The sequence below is a fragment of the Salvia splendens genome, chromosome 7, assembly GCF_004379255.2.
Source record: "Salvia splendens isolate huo1 chromosome 7, SspV2, whole genome shotgun sequence".
NCBI lineage: Eukaryota > Viridiplantae > Streptophyta > Magnoliopsida > Lamiales > Lamiaceae > Salvia > Salvia splendens.
The window spans coordinates 15875012-15893421 of NC_056038.1; the positions used below are offsets into that span (position 1 = coordinate 15875012).

The window sequence follows — 18410 nt, forward strand, 5'->3', positions numbered from 1 at the left end:
CTATCTATCTGTGATGAGGTCTGATTTGTCTGTCTGTGTTGATGTATTATTATTTTAGTAGATTATGAGTAATTATGTGATAAAAGACTTATGAAGTAAAACATGAGAATATGATGAATTATTGAATGATTTGGTAATGAAGTATGAAAATGGAAGAATATGATTGTGACTGTAAAGATGGTGAGATGTATACAAATAAGATTTACATGTGAAATATGTCTGATCGATCTGTGATGATGTCTGATCTTTCTGTATGGATTTGTTATGTTGGAAATCGTTGATGATAAAGTATACTTGTATGTGCTTATGCCACGTGCTTGAGTGTGTTATGTGGGTACAATTGGCATGCCATAGGACAGCAGCGCTGCATTATCTATGATCTCTCGTCTTCTGGATAACTGAAGCGAGGATCGTTTGTTATCTGATCTGTCTGATCTACACCCTATGGGTGGTCTGTTCCCGGGATTATCTGTCTGCATCCGAAATGGATGGTCTGATTATCTGTCTGCACCCTAATTGGGTGGTCTGTGCGGAGTCCTCTCGAGGACAAAATCCGAGTCTGTATCTGATTCTGATTCTGATTCTGATCTGGTCCGCGTACCCTAGTATGTCACTAAGCACATTAAGGGGCCATGTGTGAAATTATGTGATAATGTCGATCGAAATATTCTTGATGATATATGTGGCAATGTGTATGACAACATATGAGTTATAATATGAGATTATGTGAAACATCTGTTAAAATTTGATATGATAATATCTTATACGTGAAAATGGATTGTGTTACATGGTTCTGTTAAGTTTTGTCATAAATATTGAAAATCTGAGACTTGCACTATTTTCCTTTCTGGGCGTCCCAAGTTATTTGCACTCTTTCCATTTTTAGTAAAAATTATCACATACAGCCGCAATTGTTGACTTTGCTATACACTCATTCCTTAATCTCCGTGCCGAAAAGCAAATGTGCGAGTAGCCCAGGACGGAGGGAGTATTATTATACCCCTCTGATGACATAGTTTGGAAATTTGAAGTCGTGGACGACGATTTGACTACTGGTACGGGTATGTTGATACGTATGATGACGTCTGTGATTTGTCTATGTTAATGTATGTATATCATTTGGAATATTAGATGCTTCATATGAATGCTGATGACTGTTGATAAATTCTGGGTTTGATATTGCCTATTGTTGGGTTCTGGGTATGTGTTGGTTATAGAGGAGATGCTGCCCAATATATGTTAGAAATTAATAAGACAATAATAATATGATATATGCGGTAATGGTTGGTAAATAAAATTATAAGAATTTGAAAAATTTAAGTTGTATGATTATTGTTGTTAGAGAATTGTGGCTGAAGTGTTGAGTGTGCTACAGGTTAATTGGATCGGGGATTTCTTTGGATATTTCTTTCGTTTCTTCGCCAGCACTGCATCCACGGTGGGTCACTGATCACTGCTTGCGGCGTTTGTGTCCATTTCTGTTAGATGTGGCATGTATAGTATTTGAACATTTGCAATAGCTTCCGTTGTGTTTGTAAATAGTGGTTGAACTTTTGCTGATAGGTTAATGAATTAAGTTTGGTTTTTAATTGACCATAATTTATGGCACCGTAATTGTGACATTTCCTATTCGACCGTTCGCCGATCGGGTAGGGGGTGTTACAGGTACAAGCCAAGTACAACCATGGTATCGCTAATACACACTAACTCAGTACAAGATTTACAATCAACAACCCTAGACTAGTCTCAAGTATACCACATAGCTTGAGATTCTATTTCTTGAGATGTCCTGCACACTAAGTAAAGGAGTTAGTAAGAGAGACAAGATTCCGAAGGATCTAAGACCAATCAGAACAAAGTATATCCGAGAAACGGGCCACGGATGGCTCAAGTCACAGCAGTGACTGCACTAGGCCTCAAACCTCCCCAATCCTCACTCCAAGTCACAAAAGAGAGCACCGTTGAACAAACCACACAACCAAAGATCTGTGAAACCCTAGATCTCACTGGTTTTCTCACACCACGGCCATCTAAACACACGGATCCACACAACGCCTATCAGAACACAACCTTACACCAAAGAGACCCTCGCACAACACCTTCAAGCACAAAAGATCGGTCACAGAAGAAGACCGAACTCTAGGGTTTGAGAAGGAAACCGAAGAAGTTGCCTAACACTCAAACTACACCGATAGATCTCTTAGAAACTGAGAATCATCGGTAGAACCAAAAGCTTGAAGGAAATTGCCGGCTAAAACCGCCGAAAACTTAGAGAGAAGGTAGAGAGAAGACGGACGAGTTCAGAGAGAGAAAGAGAGTAGAATCAACATAATGGGTGAAGTGAAGAGTCGACTCCTCACTTAATAAACACACCCTAGATCCAACGGGTGAGGAGCGAGATCCGCGTGGAGGTGCCAGGTGGCAACCATCCAGCGAGTCTGGTAAGTAACCGGGCCAACCCATGTTTAGGCCACAATATATTACATGGGCTCAATAAATTACCAGCCCAATCAATTAATATTAGAAGCCCAAAGCAAGGAGTCCAATATTCAACATCTCTCTTATTTTACTAATTTAGCGTATAATTAAAACTCGTGTCATCCACAAATATGACTATTTTTTGGACGGAATGAATATATTAGTTTTACAATAAAATAAAGGTAAGATAAAATCAGTGGGACGTGAGGTCGATTACCAAAAATAGTAAAATGACAAATGAGATATTTATTAATATACGGACAAAAATAGTAAAATGAAACGGTTATTAATGGACGAAGAGAGTATCATGTTTTTATCTATCTAGATATATAATGTATAATAGAAGTTGACATAAGCTTAAATTGCAGTATTTTGAAAAATAAATTTACGTAGATACAATATCCATATATACAACAATATTAATGGATCTGACCTACCAATCTTTTAATCATTATCAAGGTCCCAATCTAGCCTACAATTTGATCTAACTTAATCTAGCCCCCAACTTGCTCCAAAAAGTTTTGAAATGAGAAAATATAGCAGTATTAAAATACTATTATATCCTATTTATTGTAAATAGTTGATATTAGAGTACAAGATTTAAGAAACATAATATTTTGAAGGTTAAATGGCTAAGAGAATAAAATAAAAAAATATTAAAATAGAAAAGAAAAAGAAAAAGAAAAAGAAAAAAGAAATAGTAAAGTAAGATAGGTGAATAAAGTTTTTGTCAATTTTTTTACAAATACTAGCTTAGAGCGGCTTAAAATAGAACATGAAATAAGTAGGTTAGCACATAATGGATAATAAATAATACTATTGAAAATATTGAAATTTCCGTAAATATCAATAAACTTGAATACGATAACGATATAACATTTATGTTTGTATTTGTGACCGTCCAAGAGTCATAAGTGAATACTCCTTCCATGCACAAGAATATGTAGGGCTGGGTCGATACGGTATATTATACCAAAATTTTTTATCGTTATCATATCGAAAATATCGATATGAAAGAATTTCATATCGTTACCGTATCGAAAGTTTCGATATATCAGATTTCGGTATACCGAAATTTCGGTATAGATATTGTATAGATAATATCTATACCGTTACCGTATCGAAATTTCGGTATATCGTACCGAACTTCGGTATACCGTTCTGAACGGCATATCGAAATTAAATAGATATCTATTTATGATTTTAGGATTTCCAAATATTTTTTGAATATATAAATAAATTAAATGGATATCTATTTATGATTTTAAACTTTTAATCTTAAAAAAAAAATTATACTCCCTCCGTCCACGAAAAATAGGACACATTGTGAAATGACACGGGTTTTAATGTGGAACTGATAATGTAAGAAATGAGTAGTGTTAGTTGAATGTGAGGTTCATATTAAAAGTAAGAGCGAGGGATATAAAGTAAGAGACAAGTAGTGTCAGTGGAATATGAGGTCCATATTATTAGTAAGAGAGAAGTTGTTGAAAACTTTCCTTTTTTGAATGTGCTCTATTTTTATGGATAACCAAAAATGACAAATGTGCTCTATTTTTCGTGGGCGGAGGGAGTATTATTATTACAATAAGTATAAACGGTATGTATTTATAATTCAATACGTATTGATTTTTGATATATTTCGGTATACCGACAATATCAATATATATCGTATATTCGATATAAAACGGTATACCGCGGTATAAGAAAATTCATATCGTTATCGTATCGAAAACTTACGATACAGTATTGTATCGTACCGAAAATTTCGGTATACCAAAAATTTGATATTTTTTTATATTTTTCAGTACGATACGATCGAAATACTGTTTTTCGGTATATTTACCCAACCCTAAGAATATGCATTCTTTCCCTTTTAGTCCGTCCCACAAGAATATGTACTTTCTAATTTTGAAAGTTTTTTTCTCTCTAATGAGGTGTGACTCATCTCCACTAACAATACTTCAATTAATTTTTCTCTCTACCTCTCTCTTAATTTACCAAATTTATATTAAAACCCGTGCCGAACCCAAAGTGCATATTCTTTGAGGACGGATGGAGTATGCTATTTATAATTGAACAAATTGAAGAATTAATAAAATAAATACTATGAAATTTCATTTTTCAACCCTCACATCCCAATTTTCTACTCCCTCCGTCCCGGCTAAGATGACAAATTTTTTGGCCGGCACGAGATTTTAGGAGTTATTAGTTTATGTGTTTAATTGGAGAGAGAAAAGATGGTGTAAGTATTTAAATATAGAGAGAAAGAAAGATGCCTATTTTAATAGGAGTGGGAAAAAGAGTTTGAGTGTATTAATTGGAGAGAGAAAGTTCCCATAAAAGGAAATGTGTCATTTTAGATGGGATAAACTTAAATGGAAAACGTGTCATATTAAGTGGGACCGAGAGAGTATCTGGTAGTATATTTATTTGCTAGTACTATTTTTTATTCCTGTGTATTAATCCCTCCGTCCCCAAAGAATATGCACTTTGGATTCAACATGAGTTTTAATGTAAAATTGGTAAAGTAGGATAGATGTAGAGAGAAAAAGTAATTAAAGTATTGTCAGTGGAGAATGTGTCCCACCTTATTAGAGAGAAAAGACATTTCAAAATAAGAAAATGCATATTTTTGTGGGACAAACTAAAAAGGAAAGAGTGCATATTTTTGTGGGACAAATGAGAGTATTAGTTACACAATCTTCAACTTCTGTGTAGTTTAACCAGTTCATGAAATTTAAGTTGTAGTGTTGGATTTTGAATTTTAAAAAAATTCCCCCTGAATTTCAAATTTAAAATACGTACATAAAAGATGTAAAATTAACTAAAATTATAAAATAATCTTAATTTAATCCACATAGAAATACACGTCGCATCTGATCTGATATACTCTCTGGTTTCGAGTAAACCATTGACCTCCGCATCTCCGCCGCCACCACCACCACCACCACCGCCACTGCTAATTTACCCCTCATTCTTCCAAGGATATGATGGGCTCTGACAATCAGGGCTATGAAGATGCCCGTCTCTACACAACCAAAGACCGAATCTCTGCTACCTTGCTCCACCACGAACCCTCGCCCTCCAACGGCTCCAATTCATTTCACGATCCTCTTTCTTCATCTTCTCACTTCGTCGACATCCCCACCTCCGATCACACCGATCACCCCCACTCAATCGAAACCCCCAATCCCACCCACAGCTCAATCAATTCCATCCTCGAGCCTCCGTCCTACGCCGAAGCCGTCTTCCAATCCTTCGACCTACACTCCGTTGATTCCCCCGACACCACCGCCCTCGACCACTCCGCATCTGCCTCCCCCAAATCCTTCTCCACGGTCCTCAAAATCTCCGTTTCCGATCCAAACAAGGAGCCTGGAGCTACTTCTTACTTCTCCTACTTGATCACCACTTTCACGAATATGCCTGAATTCAGCGGCACCGAATTCAACGTCAGGAGAAGGTTTAGGGATGTGGTTGCGTTGTCGGATCGGTTGGGGGAGAGCTACCGAGGGTTTTTCATTCCCCTGAGGCCTGACAAGAGTGTGGTGGAGAGCCAGGTGATGCAGAAGAATGAATTTCTCGAGCAAAGGCGCGCGGCGTTGGAGAAATACTTGAGGCGGCTTGCAGCGCACCCGGTGTTGAGGAACAGTGAGGAATTGAGGGCGTTTTTGGAGCCTTCGGATGGATTGCAACTGTCGAGGATCTCTGATTCGGCTTCGAGGATGCTTGAAGGAGCGGATTCGACTGAGGTGGCGCAGCCTGCCAAGGGTGGGAGGGATTTTTTGAGGATGTTTAAAGAGTTGAAGCAGTCTGTGGCGAATGACTGGAGTGGAGCAAAGCCGCCTTTGGTTGAGGATGATAAAGAATTTCTGGATAAGAAAGAGAAAATGCAGGATTTTGAACAGCAGCTCATAAATGTGTCTCAGCAGGTATATATCTCTCAAGATAAGTTTTTTATTTTTCATTTCTTTCCTGCATTGCATGTTTATTATTCCTAATCTGAAAATTCCTATGAATTTATGGGCCAAATTCCACAAAACTACCTTATGGGAGCTTTAATCCGCCGTTTGTACGCTGAAAATAAAAATTTCCAGGGAGGGGAAAGACGCGAGAGAAATTCGCGTGTTTATTTAAAACACGCATCAAGCTGATGCGTCTCTTCCTTATACACGCGAGAAGCTCATGCATGTATTGATAAAGACGCTAGACGGTAGTGCGTGTTTGCCTTGGTTAGATCTCCACACCAGAAGGCAGATCCTTACGGAACTCGCTCCTCATTCACACCGCGACACCTCTCAGCGCGACACCTTCTGCTCCCAACGTCTCCAGCCGGCGGAAATCGAAGTTAATCCGACATCTAGCTGCTCCAATTCATATTTTAAGTGGCGTCGCGCCCGGTCTGGTTTGGGTGTTCTGTGAATGAGAGGCAGAAGCAGCGATGGAACCAAGGCAAACACGCGTTTGCCTAACGCGTGTATGAGTAAAACACGCGAGAGAAGAATGCGTGTTTTAAGTCAACACGCTAGAGCTTGATGCGTGTTTTAAATAAACACGCGAATTTCTCTCGCGTCTTTCCCCTCCCTGGAAATTTTTATTTTCAGCGTACAAACGGCGGATTAAAGCTCCCATAAGGTAGTTTTGTGAAATTTGGCCTGAATTTATGGCCTTGATTGAGGATTGTTGACATTTCTAATTAATTGTTAACAAGAGTAGTAACGGTCTTGAGCTTTGTTTGTAAACAATCGAGACCTATTTGGCTAGCGATGATATTCGCTGGTAGCTTGAGATGCTATGAACTTTTTCAAGAATTGTTTGTATAAGTAACCTTTTTCCTTTATCAGCTCATGAATGGTTGAGTCCATTGTGTTAAAATTACCTACATCTGGAGTTTCCAATGAAAATCTGGTATTGCGGTTGAGAAGGGTGCCGCTGGTGGTACTTCCAGCATTTAGTAGTATTTGATGTTACTGCTATTCATTTTTAGTATGGTGTCTCAGGAAAAAAGATCCTCCTCTCCGTGGCACACTGTCCGTTTGTCCTATTATTGATTCGATTGAGTCTGGGGCAATTCTACCGGTCATAGAGGGATTTAGAGAGAGATAATGGTTGTGAAAAAGAAAGACTAACCATCCTCATTGGTCAATTTTCTCAAGATCTCGAGTCTTGACTAGAATCCATTTTAATTTTCTATAGGCCGTGATCAACTTCCTTTTGTAGTATTCCACACTTGGCACATCTTTAGTTTTAGTGACCAGCGATGGAATTGGAATGGTAAAGTAAACATGGCCTGCCCTCATGGCCTATTTCTGTGAGGAACCTTTCTCTTGGGTCACGAAGACACGAACTGATTGTTATCTGGCTCCTGCCTGCGGCCTGCCATACCAGAATGCCTATTATCTAGTGCTACAAGCTTCGCCAGACACAAGCTAGATGAGGGTGCCCTGCTTCTGCTTCTGCTTCTTAGACGAGGCTCATTATCCATCTCTTGATCCCTCATTCCACCAATCTGCTGTCACTGATTCATTCAAGGAGTAGACTCTCCATTTCATTGTGTTATCTTATTAGCGCATGCATTAGCCCACTGTTCCTCCAAAAGAATGCACAATTTATCGTAAAGCTTCGTATTTTGTGGACAGAATAATGAATGATTCTAGAATCCAAACAACTCACATAGTGCTAATAACTTTCACAATTCAGAGGTAAATTTGCAGGACTCATCTCTGAGGATCTATACGAGTTTGTTGGTCTTGCCTTCATTGTGGCTTTGATATGGTTTAATTTTAGCTCTGGAATTTTCTTATAGTCAAATGGAGTATTTTATTTTTCAAAAAGTTTCCTTTTAAACAACAAGATACTACTATTTTATCTATAAAATTTTTGAGTTCTCTGTTTTAAACGTTAGTGGGGAAACTCTGACTAACTAACAACACCTTGTGGCTTATATTCTATGGTCAGGCTGAATCGCTTGTGAAAGCACAGCAAGACATTGGGGAGACCATGGGCCAACTGGGGTTAGCTTTTGTCAAATTAACCAAGTTTGAAACAGAGGAAGTTGCTCAGGATTCCCAAAGAGCCCATGCTGCAGACATGAAAAATGTGGCAACAGCTGCAGTAAAAGCAAGTAGATTATATCGAGAATTGAATGCCAAGACAGTTAAACATTTGGTAAGGGTATTATTTTACTTGGCGTCTCTAACTATTGTTCTTTCTGCATATGCACTTTATGCTGCTGGTTAATACTATGGCATTAGTCGTTCTTACATTTGTTAATACAATTAAAGTCTACAGTAGTTCCTCTCTTTTTGATGTATAGCCTATCTTAAATTATCGTAGGATAAACTTCATGAGTATCTCGGGGTGATGCTTGCTGTCAACATTGCATTTTCAGACAGAGCAAGTGCTTTCTTGACTGTACAAACTCTCTTATCAGAATTATCATCATTACATTCAAGAATTGAAAAGCTTGAAGCAGCTTCATCGAAGATATTTGGTGGTGATAGATCGAGAATTAGGAAAATCGAAGAGCTACGAGAAAATATAAGAATAACTGAGAATGCCAAAAGCAGTGCAGCCAGAGAATACAAACGAATAAAGGTAGGATATCTAGCCTTCTAGTCAAAAGAAATAAAAATTTGTCTTGAATATAACTATCCCACTGTGCAGTGTTGTCAAAATGTTGTTCGGGTCGCCCGGGTCGCCTGGGTCGAGACCATCACCGCCCCAACATGGGTGGGTCGATCGAGATACAGGGTCGCCGCTGGGTCGGCTGGGTCGAGTGGGTCGCCTGGGTCGCCCTAAACACATGCTATCTCTGATTTTCTCAAATCTCTCACATGTTTTTTGACTCTCTCAATCACAATTCTCTATATATATGCATGCACCACATCAAACTTTTCAAACCTACTTTCTACACTTTAGAATTCGGCCTCTTCACTCCTAAACAAATAAACAATTCAAAGATCTGTTTCTGGCACCCTTCATATATTCCTTTGTTTTGATATTTTCAGACAATGGTTTCAATTATTTATTGTGTTATGACTTATGAATTGTTTTGATATTTTGATCATTTCTATTTTCCATTTTATCTCTATTCACATGAATTGCGTCTACATTTATATTATTTGATATATTATAAACATTAGAGCAATATATTTATTTTATTTAATATTAAAAGGCAAAAAAATTAACCTAGCTTTGTGGGTCTCTCGACCCCGTCGACTCGTCGACCCGCGACCCGAATTTTCACCCCATCGACCCGGTGCTCCCCGCGACCCTAACAACACTGACAGTGCTTCAATTTTCTTGGTGGTTTTGTGATTGCAATGTTCTGTTGTCACTTGTCACATAATTTGCTCGTTTAAATTTGTCATTAATGTACATCTCTGAATCAAGTTGATACTCCTTTCCTTTTGGAAACCAGAACTTTGGTAGAAAATAGATTATTCCCCTTTCCATTGAGTCCATTAATAAAATCTGTTCTCTCTTTTCACTTGTGTAGCTCTTTGGGTGCTTAGAAATTAAGGGGATCAAGTTTTCTTTTTGTGATTTTTTCTACTCAACCTGGTTTAAAATACATTGTAATAGTTTCCCCAGGTTTACTTTGCTTATAAATTATCAATCAATATATCATGTTCTGGTTTTAGTAACATAGGATACCAAAACAAACAGTGTACACTTGATCAGATTCCGATTCCTAAAAAAACTATGAATGGGTTCATCAGTAGTCAAAAGTGGCCACTCCTTATCTCATTGCAGCATTTTTTATTGATAAGTTCCTAGACCAGAGTAGAGAATGTTGTACTGTACTGAGCTGAGCTATCACGTAAAGCATCATTTATATATTTATGAAAAGATCATATAATTTGATACTTAATGAAGTTGGGGAAGAAGTCATGAACTACTTTTAATTATCTGAAACCCAAATTAATTTGGAAGTTGATGTTGTAGAACACCATTTGAATGAACTTTCCTAGATTGCTGAAGCTGATCTTTGAATAAATGAAGCTAAGGTGTGTTTCTTTGATAGGAGCTGATGTGTGTTTCTTAAGATAGATAATTGAAAAAACAAATAATTTTTCAGGCTGCAATATACCTCTCAACCTCCCTCATCACAACAAAAAAAATGAATAAGAAACTTGTTTTTTTCCTGCTGTAACCAGTTTTATTTCAATCAAATACTTCACTATACCCATTTTTATAATGATTCTTCAGGAAAATGATGCTGCGATTGGAACCACATTTTTATTTTATCATTTGTCAATGAGTATCTGTAGTGATTGGTTCTCTGTCCAGATAAAAAAGTCTTGCAACATTTATATTTGACCTTTAATCCTTGAACCCATTGGCTCTTTTTTCGTTCTGTGAGAATGTTCTGTTCCTTCATATCACTTGCTAGAGAACTGTTATTTCTGCAGTTGATCAGCGCTGTAATTAAAAACCAACAAAATTAAGCTTAAGCAATGAGGATTAAGCAACTGAGATTATGGTTGGCTTTGCTGTTCTTGAGTATTTAGACGTGTAAAGAAAAATACATTAGGAACACTCCCCCTTCTGTCCTTAGAGGGTTTATTCTGAATGTGTATGACTTTATGTAGATGGTGGAGTCACACACTATGAAGTAGAAACAAATGTCACGAGGATGGAGGAAATAGCTATTGCCTTAATATCCAAGTTCTTGGATCTTGATATATATATGCATGGGAAATTGTGTAATACCTTTGTTTTGTGACTCTTGTCTCCGTATGACTTATGTGGACAAGTATCTTAAGATTCCTAATTAGGATCAATGTGATGTCTTGCATAGTGTAGATGAGATTTAAGGTCATGCAACTTGGGATTTTTAAAATGGATATGTTCTGCTAGTATTTCTACCTCTGCATACATCATTGTATAGAAGTCTTCTTTAAAATTCTTGATGATTCGACACTTCTTGCTACGAGACAGTTTTGGAATTTTTCCAAATAACTACATGAAGTTATACACTTGTACTTTGAAGCCGACTTTGGTGAAATAAAGGACCTGAACTCAACCACACTTTCTTCCTGCCCCTTTTGGAAGTCTACCAGATCAATTTCCTTCGTTTTGCTTGCCTTATTTTTAGCATTTCTCTTCATGCTAATACTTGCAGAGTTGCAAATGCATTGCAAAAATTATGTTGAGTGTAAAAATTTGATGCTTACAGTAGGAACTTCCTAGAACAACCAAACTATTAATCTAATTTTTATGAATTGTTAAATTAATCCAAATGTGTTTTTCTAAACCCAGACCCAATGACATGTGTATTGGAGTTTTTGGTCTTTAAAATAAAGTATTGTTGAGGATTGGTGCTTAAAACTGAAAAGAATTCTTTCTGATGAAGATTTTCTAAAATCAAATATGGTGTATAGGACAATTTGTTGTCTGCAGGTATAGTTGAACTACCTCCAGCAGCCCCTGGGGAGCTACTTCTAGATTTTAGGCAGATTTCCATCAATCAGTAACGTTCATTGTGAGGGGGTGAGGTTTTGGGAAGATGTATGCATGGGTGGCAGACTATTCTTTAGGCTATGCTATTGTGTTCATTATACTGTATCTCATCTTCCCCATAACAAACACATTGCTTTTTGTATCCACAATCGCTAACTCTTTCTTTCTTTTTAAATCTTTAAAAGATTGAATGAAATAAGTGTGTCCATTGCTGATGGCCATTTGGAAGGAGGTAATCTTTTTGAGATGAAGGTGTTGGGCTCAACTGGAAAATTCACTTGCAAATCCTTTCTAAAATTCTTCATTTCATAATCACTTGTCCCTTTCCTTTGCATCCATGGTTCATTTCTCTCGAGGCGTTTGGTTTTGGTGGGTGGGATAGATAAGAATGATAGGATATAGTAGGATTTGATTATTTGGATAACTTAATTTTGTGTTTTTGATTGAGTGATTGTGTTGCAGGTAAATTGAAGGATTTTGACTAAACTGCAAAAAATAGAAAAATAAGATTCTTATTTTATAATTTATAGTCATGCAAAAATGCATAAGTTGAGGACAAACAAAATCAATAATAATTTTTGTTATGATATTTTGAGAATTTTGTATTATAGATAGGAGGATGATTAAATAATCAACCCAACTTTGGGGTGATAAAAGTAACCATCCAATTGGATGATTAGCTGTGTGCTGAGTTATCTGTCACGAGGCTAATCAGGCAAACCAAACATTTAATTAGAGTGAATTATTTTATCAATCATGCCTTATCACTCAAGTGTTATGGAGTGTTATGTACCAACTGTATCAATCACTTTGGGTAAAGAGATACAGAAGAATATTTAGGGTAATGAAGATCCTTGGGAGATGCATGGTATAGCGGGATAGGTTAAGATCCCACCTCACCCGCCCTAGTTCTAAAAGTTGGTACCCTCTTACCCTTGAAACCCTGTAACTTCTGCATTCCTTTCCAAATCGGTCATGTCTGGGTTGGGGGTCCGATTTGTTTGGACTTATTTTTATGTACTCTGTCTGAAACCGTTGTGTTAATTTTGGTATTATGTTTCATCATGTTCTGTCTTGTGCGCTTTAATCGATTCTAGAGTTCCTTGTATTCGTCTGTACTTAAAATGTTGCAAACGCCCCAAATCGGGAAAATGGAATTAGCAATAACTCATTTGCGACAATTCTGCTACTACAGATTCTGTGATCTATCTTCACTTTTCTTCGATGATCTATCTGTCAACTCGTTATTCTCGGATGCAGGAAAATAATAAAACTGAGCTGGAGAGACTAGAGAAAGAGAAGCATGATGATTTTGTAAACATGCTGAAAGGATTAATTGTTAATCAGGTATTGAACAGCCTCCTTCACAATATTGTCTTGATCATCTTTGTTTTAGCAAAAAGATGTGGTAATTCTTTTGCGTACTTGTGAAATTGAGTACCTGAGTAGTTGGTGTCTTTAACACTAGAACTCAACTAATAGGCAGTGCATGTGATATGAAAAGAGAATCTGATAGCAAGTCTTGTCATCTCAGTACTGTTTATAAAGTTCCTTCTGTTATTATTCCCTTATTCAGTAGGGAGATATCTTCTTCCCACATGAAAATGAACCCAGTAGAAATTTGATTCATTTATGGTATAACAGGCTGGATATGCGGAGAAGATGGCTAATGTTTGGGAGACAGTTGCTGAAGAAACAAGTGCATACATCAGAAAATCATAGAGCTCTTATTAGTGTAAATATCAATCACCCACTTCTTTCTTAGTATATTTCTTACTTTTAGTTTTTTTTTCCATTTCTTGTACCTTCAAGATTTTTCTGGAGAAAAGAAACAAATGCTACTTAACCATGTATTACTCATTGATCAGTATTTGCTGGATATAGAACTTGATGTTGACATTTCATTAGTTACTCCAATAACTCCCTGGCTGTTTTGTCTAATTTTTTGACAAATTTGGTCAATCGAATTATATTAAGAGGGGTATTTTGTTAATTTATCTTTATTCTTATATTAAACTATAGATGTTTGGGATTAAAATTGTTAAAAGAGAACATGTTTAGGATAAAAATGGACTTTTTTAGTCTTTATATACTCATTTACTTTGTAAGTTTTTTTAATTAATATACTAAAATATCTGCCAAAAGTACTACTTCCTCCATCCCAAAAGAATATGCATTTTGAGTTTGACACGAGTTTTAATGCAAAATTAGAGAAAAAAAGTTTTCAAATTTAGAAAGTGTATATTTTTGTGGGACGGACTAAGAAGGAAAGAATGCATATTTTTGTATCTTGTGGGACGAAGGGAGTATATTTTTGAAAAAGAACAGCAGAATATATATAAAAAAACAAAACTGCAATCTAATTTAAAATTTGCTACTACATGATATTGATAGGGGATGGAATTAAGATGGATTCACATCCAATCATGCCAAATCATTCCAAATCCTTGAAAATTTAGAGCAAAAACATCAAACTAAACTGAGAAGAATGAAAGAATAGTGGAACAAGAAGTTTGTACTACCACCTATCTTGTATCCTAATCCTGAGCAGGTGATGCCATTGCGCCACCATCATCTCCGGAGCTCGTCGTCCCCGTCTCCGGTCTAATCTCCTCCAGCTGCTGGAGTATCTGGTGCGCCTCCGGCCTCGCCGAGGGTGTGGGGTCGACACAATGCAACGCCAGCTTGAGCGTGTTGAGCAGCTCGTCCCCAATGACCGAGGCATCCCTCATCAGCTCCAAGTCGAAAACCTCGTTGGTCCACTCCTCCTTCACGATGGACGACACCCACTGCGGCAGATCCACCCCCTCCCCGGCCCCTGGCGACTTCCCCGTCAGGAGCTCCAGCACGATCACGCCAAGGCTGTACACGTCGCTCTTGGTGCTCGCCTTCTTCAGCTTCGAGAGCTCGGGCGCCCTGTAACCGAGCGCCCCTGCTGTCGCGATCACATTGGCGTTCGCAGCCGCAGTCATCAGGCGGGAGAGGCCGTAGTCCGCGATCTTGGCATTCGCGTGCTCGTCCAGGAGGACGTTGCTCGATGTGAGGTTCCCGTGGTTGATGCTGACGTTCGTGTGGAGGTACAGCAGCCCCCTCGTCATCCCCTTAGCGATCTTCATCCTTGTTGCCCAATCAATCGGAGTATCAGGTGCACGAGCTGCAAATTAACAGAGACATAATTAGATTATATGATCAGCAAATTAGTTTCGGATGTGCATCGACGAACCCTACCGTGAAGGAAAGTAGCAAGGCTTCCCTTAGGCATGTAGTCAAAAACGAGCAATTTCTCCCCCTTTGGCCCTAAATAGTAAGCTCTGAGAGCTAACAGATTTGGGTGCCTAATCTTCCCCAACGCATTCACCTCAATCTCGAATTCCCTTTGCCCTTTTGTGATCTTCTCTCTGAGTCTCTTGACAGCCACTTGAATGCCGTCTTCCATGGTAGCTTTGTACACTGTTCCGTAGGTGCTCTTGCCCATGATCTCCGCTGTCGCACAGAGAAGATCATCGGCGCCGAACACCATCGGCCCGTCGAAGTGCACGAGCTTCCCTCCCGTCTCTCCGCCGCCGCTCCCTTCCACTTCCGCTGCAGTCGGCGGTACGCCTTTCTCCGCCGCCGCCGTGCCCCTTCCGCCTTCCTTGCCTTCTCTCTCCATTTTCCTTTTCCTCAACAAGCAGCAGAGGAGAACGAAGCAAGTAATTAGCAGGATTACCAGCAACGCCCCTGCCGCGATCAGGATAATGTCTTTGCTACTCAGTCTACGACGTCGTTTTTTAGACGCAGGTGGCGGAGGAGCTTGCGAAGGCGGCGGAACACACGCCGCTGAGCCAGTGTAGCCGCAGAGCTCGAGATTGCCGACGAATGCAGATGAATCGAATTTCTGAGCAAGCTTCAGCGGAACAAAACCGGATAGATTGTTGTACGAGACATTGAAGGAATTGAGATTGGGCAAATCAGATAGAGAATTAGGGATTTGGCCAGTGAAAGCGTTGTGAGACAAACCAAGCTCCCTCAACGAAGAGAGATTCCCAATCGCAGCCGGAATTTCTCCGGTTAATCGATTGTAGCTCAAGGTGAGAACTGACAAGTTGCTGAAACGGAATAGACTGCTAGGCAAGGTTCCAGTGAAGAAATTGTGATCAAGCGTCAGCGATTGAAGCTGAAACGCAGAGAAATCCGGAACGTCGCCGGTGAGATTGTTGCTGTGGAGAGCGAGGAATAGGAGCGATGGAGAGCGACTAAATGTGACTGGTACAGAGCCAGACAGGGAATTGTAGCTGAGATTGAGCCGAAAGAGCTTAGTTGAGTTGACGAGAGTAGGCGGCAAGGGGCCAGACAATGAGTTGTTAGCCAAATCAATAGTCTGGAGAAGGGGGCAGAAGCCGAGAGAAGGCGGGATTGAGCCAGAAAATCTGTTGTTAAAGAGCTGAAGGCCTCTGAGATTGGGCAGGAAGCCGAGCGAGGGCGGGATCTGGCCGCCGATGAGGTTGTCGTGGAGGCTGAGCTTCCGGAGAGATTGAAATTGGGAGATTTTTGGGGTGATTCTGCCGCCGAGGCTGCGCCAGGGCAGCTGGATGACGATGACCTGGCCTTGGGCGCATTTGATGCCGGCCCAGGCGCCAGAGCAGGCGCCGTAGCCGGTGTCGTTCCAGCTTCTCAAGAAGCCGTTTGGATCGACGAGTTCGTGTTTGAAGGCTTGGAGAGCTTGCAGGTCTTCTTGTGTGACAATCACGCCGTCCCAAGGGTCGCTTGCGTATGATAGGAACAAGGTGAGGGAAATAAGGAACAAAATTGAGGTCATCATCTTCTTCAAATTTGAGGGAGAGGGAGAGGGAAAGGGAAAGGGAAAGGGAAAGGGAGAATAGGGATGAAGATGGAAGAGGTTGGAACAGTTTTTGTAAGGTGGGAGGAAGCTGCAGACACGTGGTAGAGGGAGTGTATGTTTTGTAACGGCTAGAATTTGTGAATTTAGTAGCGCGGATTCCTATGATTTTGGAAACTAGGGAGGGAGGGAGACTTATAATTATTAATATCATTAAATAATTAGTTGGCCCCAACGGCTATCTTTTTCATGTGCCTGCCAACTTTACCCCGATATGCTGACGTGGCTCTGTTATAAATGTGTATACATAATCATATCTGTTTAGGGCAAGAGTGATGCTAAATGGCCATAATGTGGCCGGCCATAAAGAGTTAAATTAGTCCATTTACATGTATAAAAAAATTAGAATTACCGATGTAAATTTATATGTGTGTGAATGAACTTGTGAGTTGATACTTATCTTTGAATTCCATTACGTAAAACACATTAAAATCACGAATTACTGTATACGTTGAGCAACAATCAAGAAATGACAGTAGTAATAAGTTGAGCAAAAACTACGAAAGAGCAACACTAACATGTTGAGCAACGTATAATGAAGATGATATAAAAGTAAAATCAAGTAGTATTAAACCAAAAATTTGAAAAAAAAACAATTTTTTTTGTTATTTAATTAATTTATGGCTGGCCATAACGTGGCCGCATGGCTTTATTCTTAGGGTAATTGCGCAAAGTATTAAATTTGGAGCTTTGGGTAATTGACTAATTGTGCAAAAGTTAGTAATTATTAAATTTATTTGTTCGACTGCTTATCTCCCTCTCATATGCATACATTGTCATGTCATTACCGAATGAATCGATGGGAGTAGTAAAACTTGCCATTTAAATCATAACTTAGGTTCACTTCATTCATCTCATAACTTAAAAATAGCTAATTAAATCACAATTTATATATATTTCTCAATTATCATATACAAATAAAATATGATGAAATTCGTTGTGATTTTTGTCATTATATCTTCACTAATTACATAATAATCATCTAAAATCGATCATCATAACATGGAATAATGCAAATTTATCCAACAGTTAACCAAATTCATGATTTAAATGTACTTTTTGTCATTGTATCTTCACCAGTTACATAAATTGTGACTTAATTAGCTAATTTTATAACTTATGAAATGAAGCATAAATCGATAAAAAAAAATTATGATTTAAGAGCATCTCCAATGGCGGACGTCCGGTCGGACATCCGCGACGGGCGACCGGGACGTCTGCCATTGTGGCGTTTCAACTCGGACACGGACGTCCCGTAAGGACGTCAGATGTCCTCGGACTTTGCGGCGACGGGCGGGTGGACGTCCGCCATTGTGGCGTGGGCGGACGTCCGGGTCGGACGTCTGGTATATTAATTTTTTTTAACTCTATATATACGGCTCGTTGAACTTTATTTCATTCGCACCACTTGTGTTAACAAGTTTCTCTCTCTACATCTCTATTTTCAAGTATATCTACAATGGCTAGTGACAGTGATAGCGAGGATGAATTGGAGGTCGTTGTGGAAGGTGCGATAGATAGGCTGCTACATCAGAGGGAGCAGCGACGGCAGCAGGCGGCGGTACATCGGCCGATCCGTCGT

General features: G+C 39.0%; 2 protein-coding genes across 2 annotated transcripts; one reads left to right on the forward strand and one right to left on the reverse strand.

Moving 5' to 3' along the window:
• The first annotated feature begins 5353 nt into the window (after positions 1-5353).
• Positions 5354-13853, forward strand: LOC121741836 (sorting nexin 2B-like). Its single transcript, XM_042134763.1, has 5 exons — positions 5354-6413; positions 8440-8649; positions 8818-9078; positions 13210-13296; positions 13594-13853. The coding sequence occupies exons 1-5, from the start codon at positions 5469-5471 to the stop codon at positions 13669-13671; spliced, it is 1581 nt and encodes a 526-aa protein (XP_041990697.1). The 5' UTR covers positions 5354-5468; the 3' UTR covers positions 13672-13853.
• Positions 13854-14284: 431 nt separating this feature from the next.
• On the reverse strand, positions 14285-16948 carry LOC121742696 (probable leucine-rich repeat receptor-like protein kinase IMK3). The gene is made up of 2 exons (XM_042135922.1): positions 15178-16948; positions 14285-15103 (listed from the first exon to the last, which is right to left on the reverse strand). The coding sequence occupies exons 1-2, from the start codon at positions 16748-16750 to the stop codon at positions 14487-14489; spliced, it is 2190 nt and encodes a 729-aa protein (XP_041991856.1). The 5' UTR covers positions 16751-16948; the 3' UTR covers positions 14285-14486.
• Positions 16949-18410: the final 1462 nt, after the last annotated feature.

Coding starts and splice junctions, on each gene's coding strand:
- LOC121742696 (XM_042135922.1), bottom strand. CDS start 16,750: ATGATGACCTCAATTTTGTTCCTTATTTCCCTCACCTTGTTCCTATCA. Junction 15,104..15,177: donor CCTTGCTACTTTCCTTCACG/GTAGGGTTCGTC, acceptor GTTAATTTGCAG/CTCGTGCACCTGATACTCCG.
- LOC121741836 (XM_042134763.1), top strand. CDS start 5,469: ATGATGGGCTCTGACAATCAGGGCTATGAAGATGCCCGTCTCTACACA. Junction 6,414..8,439: donor TCATAAATGTGTCTCAGCAG/GTATATATCTCT, acceptor TTCTATGGTCAG/GCTGAATCGCTTGTGAAAGC. Junction 8,650..8,817: donor CCAAGACAGTTAAACATTTG/GTAAGGGTATTA, acceptor AAATTATCGTAG/GATAAACTTCATGAGTATCT.